We start from the raw sequence: 11,790 nt of genomic DNA on the forward strand, positions 1-11,790 counted from the left end.
TTTCAATTGTCGACCACAAGGAGCATCTTTTATAGTGAAACATCCGTCACAGGAAACTTTCCAAGCAATCGTATCATTGTAATTAAACATTAAGATGCTTCCCATACATGGATAACGTTATTGTAAACAAATTGTAAATAAACCATATTTTCTATAACCCTTCCTCTTAACTCCATCCCGAGCATTTTCATTTGCTAGGGCGGGCGCGGCAGACGTAAACTATTGAAGCAATGGCAGTTCGAGCCAGAAAAAACTATAACATCATTTCGAACACGTAAATATGATAAAGCAATAGTATTTCTTTAATAGAATTTAATTTAATTTCAATCCAATATTTTGTTAATTCAAAACATTGTTAATTATAAATATTTCATTGTCTTTACTTTCTTATTAATCAAAAACTTTCGTTAACTTTATCTATTTAGAACTTGTACCAGTTAATGATTATGCATGAATTCATGAGATGCATATCCTCTTCATATAAGATCAGCTGGGTTTTAAGTTATTAGTGCACGCCTCTAATTTAATAGATAAATAATATTTGTATTTTGATGCTAATAATTATATTTGCTAAGCATCGATACTTATTAAAATATTGAAACATGCCGGTAGGTTGTTTATACAAAGAAAAATATTGTTGATAACTGTTTTGAATGTATGCAATACCATTTCTAATAAACGAATGAGCCCGAATTAATATCAACAAGTATAATCGTACGAGTATTCTTAACAAAGAAACATTAACTAAAAACTAAATTTCAATAGTGTAACGTAGAATTTTTAAACAATTCGATTAATCTACAATTTCATCTTTGTCTGCTATTCAGCTATTCTATATACTACTCATCAGCCATTTCAAAAACTAAAATATCCACATTTTTATAGCTGGTTTAAGGCGCACGACCAAAATAAAGAATCGAATATAAACAAAGATTATGTGGGTGAAAAGAAGATCCATAGAAGATGGATTCCAACATAGAAAAATGAATCTACATTTTATATGGCAACTATTTTGTATTCAAGTAGGTAAATGAATCATGTCTTGTATACAAATTACTAAAACATAATGCAATATTATTTCGTTGTCTATACTCAGAATATTGGTATTATGATTATATTTATAATTAGTAATACCATTCCCTATCTTATAAGATAGATAATGATTATTAATATTATTATTGTCAATAATGTATCAGCAAATAAGTTTAACCTATCAATTATTTATGTTTATAAAATATTATACAACACCAAGCGACAATTATTTAGACGTATCAACATTTTTTATAAATTTATTTCACATAATGTGTTAATCTAAATGTATGATAATCTAATAATCATTATATAAAACTATCTTCGTAATTAAATTCAATGTAATGTCGAATAGTTACTTCGACACATTACAATAACATTCGTTATTTTTTAAATATTTTTATGTAAAAAAATTCTATACGTAACAACAATCTTGATTATAAAATTGTCTTGATTCTTTAATGATTGTAGTGAATGATTTATTTCTTACTCTTTGGTCATTTTGTTATAAACGTTTACATTTTTGTTTACATTCACCGGAAATGGGTCAAATAGTATTTCGTGTCTCTTCGTTGTTTTACATGATCAATGTGAGCGAACTATCTTCTGTAAATTAAACTCGATTTTGTAATACAATTACAGACTTTGGTCAAACTAATCGATTAAAATTTATTAAATTTAGAGTCGAGTTTACAAACATAAGGTAAAAAAGCAGTAAAAATTCGAGCCATTCATATATTTATTGATAATTCGATGTAAAGAAATTCTAACGAAGCTTATGTTTATTTTTATAAAAAAAAAAAAAAAAAATTTTTTAACATGATTCTTGTAAGCGTTATAATATTCGTATGTTTGGTAAATTTTCATCAAATATTTTACACAATAAATATACTTTCTTTTCGATACAATATTACAACTATATAATTAATTTTAATTTTTAATTTAAAAATAAATATTTTAAAACATGCACTGGAGAGAGTTTTCGAAAAAATTTTTTTTAAACAATATATTTTATTATCACGCGTTATTAACAAATTCTGTCAAAGAGTTGCACTAAGTTTAAGCATCATAAGTCGGTAGGTATGTATTCACGTTATTCTGCTAATTTAATATTAATAATTTCATTATGTAACTCAACCTTACACTCGTTAATTACCTGAGATTCTAGTATTGATAAATGCGAACAATGATTATGGATTTCTAATTTATATTACTGGTCTTGTACGAATTCATAATAATATAGATTGACACTAAATATTTAATATGTATTTTTATTTATTTTCTTCATTTATTCATTTTTATTTTTATTTAGTTAATATTTTACGGATTTTCTATTAACTAAACATTTAATTCTATCAATTCCATAATTACATGCATAATTTTACTACGCGTATTTTTCATTATTATAGTGTATATTGTTTATAAAATCTATGGTAAAATATTAATATTAAAAACTCTGTCGAAATGTTTTAAATGACATATTTAAATGACAATCATTATAATGTAAGGAAATAAAAATATAATTGATAAATCAATTAGGCTCTAGTTTTTTTTTTTTTTTTGTTTTTTTTGTTTTATAAAAGTTTATAAATCTATAATTATATTAATATAAAATTAACATAACTATAGTTCAAACACCCAAGGCCTCATACTTGATAGTTCTAAACGAATAATTTATAATCTTAAATTGTAAATATAAAATTTAAATAAAATATTAAAAATATTAACTTACCTTGAGCAGGTAAATTATCACTTTATCAATTGACATTTGAATAATACTTACGCCAAGTATTTTAATCATGTATATGTAGTAACAAGAAACATTTATATTGATAAATGTATTTAACAAAAATAAATCTTGTAGAAACGTACATTTTTTTTTTTTTTTTTTTTTTTTTTTTTACAAATTACAACCATTATTTCACATTAAATTACAATAAATATTGAGTTATGTTAAGTCTTTTTTATTGTGATAAACAACTCGTAATAATAAATTAGACGAAGTACATAGTTTAATAGGATGAGAAAAGAATATTTTAAAAAAAATTATACAATATGTTAATCGTATTAATAAACATTAATGTATTCGTAACAATACTTTTTTATGTTTAGATTATTTTTAACAATTGATTATAATTCAATGTCAAATAAACATTATTATTAGTATGTAGATACCTACATTATAAAAAGATGCATTTTACATTTATAAGTTGAAAAATTTATTTCCTCTAATGTTCAGTATAAATTTATTTCAATCTTCACAAAGACTAAAAAAATGTAATTTTGAAAAAATCTACTTTATTTATACTTTTTGTATACATAACTTATTTGTTTCAATAAGTAAACACGAGTATAAATAAATAAATTTAGCATATAATTAAAATGAAGATAATACTAATTACAAAGTATTAAGATAATACGAAAAGAAAGTACATGTTATTCTTTAATATTCAAATAATTTATATAGAATAAATCTAATTAATATAAAGCATGCTTTTAATACAAGTGATTTTAAACAATATAAACAAAAACAGAATACTTAAGGACTTTGTAAATATGTGCATTATTACATAGAATAAAACAAAACTTGTAAAATATTCAAATCGGGAACTTAATAATTTGCATATTTTTTTTCATAAAATTACTAGCTCCAGCAGTAGGTTTATTTTTATTAATAATTCGAAACAAATTACTTTATTCATTTGATTCGAGGCCGCTTAGAGAGTAGTCCCGCTATTTAATTTATCAGTTACTACTAACAGTTAGAGGTATTTATCAATTTAATAAATTTTCTTTAAGACTCAAATCGATTATAGTTTGAAATGAATAGTAATTGCTCCTTCATCAAATCAGATTGCAAATCAGAAAAATTAACATAAATTGTAAAATTTTATATTTATTGAAAAAGGATGTTGATTCTGTGCTTTTGTGCCGAGCGTCAATAAAACAATGAATTATATTATATTTATGTATTTCAAATTACATGGCTTAACAATATTAGTACTTATTTTTAAATACAATAAATCTTATATTTTGCATACAAAGTTTTTTTGTATTCGAATTCTTTCAGTATTTTGTTACTAATCATCGGAACTAGTCTTTATGTATGACGTTACATTGAAATTACATTGAAAAAACGCTCTTTATATTAGTATAATGCATTTCTCTGTCCCATGAAAATGTCAAAGATATCGTGAATATTTAATAAAATGATGTTATTATTTAACAAAGTTATTGTAAAACTAGCATCAACTTCAATTATTAGTTTAATCTTTCATTTTCCTCTGTACAATTATCAATAAATTATTTTCCTTGATGGTAATTTTATTTCACGTTTTCCTAAAATTTATTCGTTATGTACAGCAGAATAAAAATGTTATTAATAGCATCATTTACTTTAAAATCAATTTTAAAGTAAGTATTTATGGAAAATGTAAACGATAAGAAATACATTTGCCATTTGCGTTGAACTTAATTACATATCGTTTTAAGGATACTTCTTCACACATACGTATCTTTATGAAGAAAAATTTGCTTTTTGTGCGCGAAAATCTGTATTTTCAGCCGCTTCAAAAATAAAATAAAAAAAAAAAACAAAAAACGCATTCATCAATCGAGGAGGCCGTTGTGTCAAAAGCAATCCACCATACCGTTAATAAAAAAATTAAAAAAAAAAAAAAAAAGAAAGTTTTTTTTTAAAATAAAAAGACAATTTAAAAGCCTTATTTATTACTTTTGATTCATCGGATTTACAAATACTCTTGGCTTATTCAATATTATAATTAAAAGTTTTTTTTATAAACACTGAGCTGTCGGATTTAGAGAATTTTTGTAATAATATCATGACCTCAATTACAGCAATTTTATACATGATATCAACGGGACAAAAACTAAACTAGTTTACATAAGGAGAGAAATTATTATACGTAACTTTCTTGTAATCATTAAATGCATTGAAAAGTAATGCTATCGAGAAATTATGGTTGAAAAGCATCCGCAATAATAATTATAATTTTTATAATTTTTTAATTAAATGAATTATCAGTAAAATTCTAATTCTATTGTTAATGTACATGAATATTAGAGAAATATAATCAATTTCGACTTATTCTTGTAAATAAATTTACCAAGCACAATAAAATGAATGATAAAGCGCGCTTTGTCTAACACGCAAAAGTTGATTTTTAAAATTTTTTGTACATTTAAAAAATTCCTTTGCATTAGAAACTAATTAGTAATATTTTTTTCTTTCTATCTTCCTTTCATTTTATTTACTTATTTATTGATTGATCGATTTATTTATTTATCTATTATCTATTAGAAAATGCCGCGAACAATATTTATCAAACGCTTAAACAAGCATTCATTATACTCTATGAACATATATGGATAATTGATTTTTTCATAAAGATGACGTATGAAATTTCGTCATTTCGTTCAATTGTTTCATCTACCGTAAAAATCACTGTAACATGGTTAGGATTTAAAAATTTACACAGCTTATGGGGCGATTTCGAAGAGCGTAAATATTATAAAAATGTAATAAAATCTCACGTATTTCGGTACAAGTGACGAGGAAGACAGCGAGGATGAATCGAAGCGCTCAATCGTATATCTCTGCGGTATCAGGATAAGCTTATTCCAGAATAATTAGAGTTCCGGTACATCGATAATAACAATTCCGGGTCCTTTTTAAAAAGAAAACCAAAAAAGCTTGCTGCGAGAAATGCTGATGGTTCGTTATCGTATAAACTTACAGGGCGGGGGGGGGGGGGGAGCTCATCGTCCATCCTTTCTGCACTATTAATAAACAAGGAGATAAAGCACAGAAATGATTGACAGTGGCTTGTCGCGCGCAGAGCCGCCGGAGGAACGTCTATCGAACGATCGTCACTCGTCCTTACCGATCCTCGTCCACTGCGCGACAACGACACTCCCCGGGAAGCCCGTGCTCGGCTTGCTAGGAGGCGTGTGCTAAGAGGCCAATTGGACCTGATGTTACGAGCCGAGGTCCCTGTCGCGCTGCTCGGGCTTCCGGGGCTGAAGCACATGGAGCTCGTGTTGCAGGCTCCAGGGTATCTCGAGGTCAAACGCCTGCCAGTCGTAACGCAACCTGCGCTTAATCTCGCGTAGGCAGAGGTCGCGCAGCGAGTAGAGAGGTAGAGTGATGTAGACGGGGGTGCGCTCGATCCGGGCCGGGAGCTCGAAAGGACGCATGCCCCGGTATTTGGCGAACCACGGCTCCGGGAAGAACACCTCCTCGCCGTTCCCTGGAAACCTGAGACGTTGTTTTCCTTAGTTTTGACTATCCTCACGGATGCGGATGCTGATGCGCTCGGATGATGATATGGGGGAACAAGTCCGGACAAGGACGCTTACAGTCGGGTATGTGGGCGCAGTGACGTTTGACGTTTCCATCAAGCCGAGTTTAAAGTCTTTGGCTAACAGCGATAATCGCTCTTAATGTGAAATTTGCTTATAATCAATGTATTTGTGATCGACGGGCGCCTATATAACGAACATAAGTTTCAATTAACTCGTCCAAAGTCTAAGAAATAATGTACAAATCCACGGCCGTGATTTATATTTGACGTAACGTCCGCTCGAGTTACGTGTATTTTTTATTACAGGGACAGCATGACAAGTCGTTTTTGATTAGATTTACTAGAGGTTAGAGACAAAAATCGTGCAAAAGGAAAATAGTTTCATTTAATTTTTTGTACGTACGTTGGCGCTTAAATGCTGGGGTAGAAAAAAAGTTGGTAATTGCACGGCTTAACGAATATGTTTGGATCATTCAGGTGAGAATCTTTAAATGGAGAGAATAAAAAGATTTTCACATTTGTTAACGAGCCCAAATTTCTACAGCTCTTTCATCATGTTATAAACAATTTTATTAACGCTTTATCGTAATTAATTCGCGCGCATAATTTAATTGGAAAAAGAACTGGAATAATAATAATAATAATAATAAGTAAATAATTGCCTGAATTGTCAAGAGCAACGATTATCTTTCATTTAATTTCCATTTAAACGTATGAGCAACGCACTCTTCCGAAGGCGAATAAAATTATAATGTATAGAATATTTGAAACGTTTAGTTGAAAATTATACGAAGGCTTAAGTAGCAAAATGAATTATAAATTAAGTAAACTGTAAATTGCATAATATTACAATACGTGGTTCAATTTCTGCTTAGAACTTCTCGAAATTTCATTAGTCAATTGTTTATTTCACTATTGTTTATTATTCAAATATAATTCAATATTCAATATACAAATATACAAATAGATTGATTATTCAAATTCATATAATTAATGCACAATTAACAAAATAACCTACATTATATCCCCTTCGTTCTCTAATTCGCGTAAAACTTCTTCATTAAAACTTTTAAACATTACTTTGACGCTTATGTTTGGAAAATTAATTCTTACCTTTATAAAACTTGCTTATTATTTCAGTTATTTTTTAATATTTTTATTGGGTGTAAAATTTTCGCCCAGTCGTAAGTTTTACAACGCTTCACACTTTAAAATACTTCGCATCTATTATTTTAGGAAAACAAATTTTAAGATAAATTTTCAAGTACGTGACAATAAGTTCGTAGAATAAAATTAAAAATTTAAAAGAAGATTTCTTGCAAATACTCGGCGAACTATCGCTGCTATATGAAAATCAGAAATACGTTGAACATTTACAAAGGGAGATTACGAACTTATGTAATAGGCGTAATGTAATTTCGAGTTTTATGAATTATGATTATTAAGAATTTCATATTATTTATAAAAATAGAGTCTCTCGGTATTCTACATCACGTGCCCAACATTATAAATTTACTTCATACTTCGAATGGAAATAAACCTTCAATTGTCGTTTCAATGCAAGCAATGGCTAAAGCATTGAATATTAATGTTACGTAATACGACACTGCGCAAACACGCAATTTTACATTGTACTTGTGTTTGCGTATATCAGCTGAGTAGAGAAAAAAATCTATCTAAGAAAATTAAATTAAATTATTTTACTCGTTAAAAGAAAGTTGAAAAAGGCTAGAATATACCATGTGAAATTTGCATGCAAAGAAATTATATGCAAATTATACTTAGCGCGCGTAAAATGCAGCAGTGACATTACGAGGACTTATTCCACCAACGAGTATAAAGGAGAAAAACAACATGAGATGAAAATAAATGGTCACCTGTCCTTTGTCTCCTCGTCAACAAAGATCCACGGATGCGTGACGAAAGTATTAATCTCGACGTGATCACGACAGCCAAGGACCCTATAGCAAACCATTTTGCCCTGGTAGTCGATCCAGTAAACGCCTATGTTATGGCGTGTCGTGTTGATGAACTTGACGAAGGAGCTGTGACGATTGTGAATTGATCTGAGCGTCGGTGGTAGCTGCTCATCTTCCTCCTGCTGTTCCATGTCGGCAGTGACATCGAACTACGTGTCTATCTTTGTTTTGCATATGCAGCAAGCAGCCACTCTTTTCTCCCGGTCGCCCAAAATTTCATTCGTCACCTCTCTCTCTCTCTCTCTCTCTCTCTCTCTCTCTCTCTCTCTCTCTCTCTACGTATTTATCTTTGCCTTCGTCTTTTCCTCTCTTTCAAAATTTAGCTAGACTTCGTAATCTCGATTGACTTTGGTCAATTTAACGTCTCGTGACGAATCCAGCACGACCACCGGTCACCAACTCACTAAAATCAAAAGAAAATGAACAAAAAGCGATGCTACAATATTGATGCTCCGCCGATATATTATTGTCGGCTAATGATCGCCGAAGTTGTTAAATAAGCTTACGGCGACGTCCAATGCCAACGTCAGCATTATCAGTTACTAGTGTGTACAAAATATAATATTTTTATTTGTTTTTTATTCAATTACTTCATGATCTTTCGAGAGAATTTGACGTAAGTCATATTGGTAATATAAATAATTGGAGCCTTAAAAGGAATAACTGTCAACTCGTTAGTATTCAATATGAAACGCCAGATTCGTCTTCGTTTATTTAGGCTTGGCTGTAAAAAAAAAAAATCTTCATCATTTAAGAATTCAATATAATCGACAGGTTGTTATTCAATTGGACAATTTTAATGAAAAATTATTAATATCCATATTATAATTATTATACCCTATTACACCGTAACATTTTCTTATTTACTAATTCAAACGTTGAAAATTAAAACTTTTTCTTAAATCTCATGGGTTTCCTTTATTATTTATCGAAAATACATTTTGATGAAACTAATTAATAGACCATTTAAATTTAAATTTAAATAGATTATAAATTTAAACAGCATATTTATATATTATTATCACCGCAATCATTTAGATAGCATTAACGATCTAAAGCATTTAATTTCATAAAATGTATTATTATTATTAAGGTCACTTTAATTTAATTAACTATTAAAGTTAATTAAAAGTTTTTTAAAATTATTTTTTAATGCTAAGAGATAAGAATGAAGTAATATTCCAAATAATTTTAACGAACATATATATATATATATATATCTCGATAATACATCAATCGTTCAAGTTATGTGAATTAGTTAGATGTCGACACTACTAAATGCTAAATAACGACAACTAATTAAAAAGGTTTTATATACGATATTCATTGTAAGGTGATTTGGAAATTATTTTTTAAACGAGTCATAATAAATATAGTAGTAAACATAAAACTTGAGAATTATGAAAGCATTATACATTACTTAATAATCACTATTATTAAATAAATTTTATCGGATTATTTAAGTATTTATATAAAATTTCATAATTACTACACAGTAAAAATGATTAATTTCCTTTATCGTATATCAAAATACAAAACAATTAAAGCACATTTTATAGCAGTTTATGACATAAATAGCAGTTTTAAACTGTAATTACAATTCTTATCTAAAATTTGAAGCACATAATTTATTGTTTGTAACAGTAATAATTATTTTTATAAATCATCTTTTGTACCCAAAAATTTGTCAATAAAACTTCATTATTTATGAGCAATAGTATTCTATAGTTGTTTTTTGTTTATTTTTTGAAATTAGTTGAAAATATGATATATGAATATATATATATATATATATATATATATATATATATATATATATATATATATTGATATAATTTTTTATAAATTTATTAAACTTATAACTTTTTTATACGAATAATTATTACTAGATAATAAGTATGCTTATGATTTTGATTTAATTATGGCAAGTTAATATAAAAAGAAAAACTTGAACAATAATTAAACATATGCATAATGAAGATTTTGAATACTATGAATAATTTTATTATAGTTTTCATGAGAAATGTAAAAAAAACCTTTTTTATTATATTCAATAGTCAGATAATTTAATTTTTAAATTTAAAATCCTTATCGATAGATGTCGAATGAAACCAAATTAAGCTGGAAAATTTATATAAATATAAATTGTGGATTAAAGAATTTTTCTAATATTTTATATATTTAAAGGCAAAAAAAAAATCATAAAAATTAAACTAAATAATCAATTACAAGAATTTTTTTTAAATAAGTTCCATTAGCTTTTAATAAAATTAATCCCATAAAATAAATAAAGTGGTTTCGATAATTTAAAATAATTTTATTCATATTTAAATACAATAGTTACTGTCTACATTCTAATTTACTTGTGTTTCTTATAAATAAGTATTGGAAAAATTGTACAGTATATCTTAGATCTTTACTATTAAACCTAAAAATAGTTTTGTATTAAATAGAATTTACCAAATGAATGAATAAAATTGTAAATTCAGACGTGCAAGATACGTCACACAAAGCAATTTAAGTTTACACAATAAAGTATTAAAACAACTCTATTAGTATGTTTACTAAAGGTAATAATTTCATTTTATTATTATTGTAATTATAAATTGGAATTGAAAATTAAATCAACAATTTAAAATATTATTTCATTCGTTATGAAAACTTTTATTAAAATATTTTTTAAATATTCTTTATATAATAGTTTTAATAACGAGTTCAATGTAATTTTAGTAAATTAAAAGTGATTGAATTAAGAGGGAATGATTGAGCGAGCAGAAAGCATTGGTGTATCAATCTATTTTAGAAATTTTCAAATATGCTTTCTTTTTATGTAGGAAATTTCATCATAGTGATTATTAATTATACAATTAATTTAATTTTCCTTTATTATCTACGAATATGATACCTAAGCTTTGAAATTGAATAGACGTGGCTGAAAAAAGGGAAAAACGGTGAAGAGAGTTTCATTACTACAAGTAGCAAGTACGTTGCCACTTAAAAATTAAAGTCTCATCAGATTTAGTATAATGAATTATCGCAGTTTCCAAAGTATAATTTTTATCGATACGACAAGATTCGTAAGAGTAATTACCGATTGCATTTTCACCGGAAGCTCGTCTCTCTCTTCTTCAAGTTTCGCTCAAGCCAAAAAAATATCTTGAATTTTCCCAGCTGGATTCGGTGCATGTCTAGTGCAAGAAAGTGTACGGAGTCGGCGATCAACCTCGTCAGGTTAAATCCTGACGGAAACGAGACTGCGAAACGCGCGCCAAGCTTCATTTACAAATTCGAGCGTTAATTACTTAATTCGATTACGTCTATTCTAGCGCTTACTCAAGGAGCTTCCTATCGACTTTCTCCGACGCAACGTTCCAGCTCTCTTCTGTGACTCCCTCACTCACCCTCCCTCGCGCTCGCGTTCTATCTCTCTCTCTCTCTCTCTCTCTCTCTCTCTCTCT

At 27.9% G+C, this 11,790-nt stretch overlaps 1 protein-coding gene across 1 annotated transcript; it reads right to left on the minus strand.

Moving 5' to 3' along the window:
- Positions 1-6,006: 6,006 nt before the first annotated feature.
- On the minus strand, positions 6,007-8,569 carry LOC105363445 (protein Vhl). The gene is made up of 2 exons (XM_011501132.1): positions 8,231-8,569; positions 6,007-6,307 (listed from the first exon to the last, which is right to left on the minus strand). Exons 1-2 carry the CDS (start codon positions 8,461-8,463, stop codon positions 6,028-6,030), a joined length of 513 nt encoding a protein of 170 aa, XP_011499434.1. The 5' UTR covers positions 8,464-8,569; the 3' UTR covers positions 6,007-6,027.
- Between the last annotated feature and the right edge of the window lie 3,221 nt (positions 8,570-11,790).

Source organism: Ceratosolen solmsi, unplaced genomic scaffold (genome assembly GCF_000503995.2).
Source record: "Ceratosolen solmsi marchali unplaced genomic scaffold, CerSol_1.0 scaffold57, whole genome shotgun sequence".
Classification (NCBI taxonomy): Eukaryota; Metazoa; Arthropoda; class Insecta; order Hymenoptera; family Agaonidae; genus Ceratosolen; species Ceratosolen solmsi.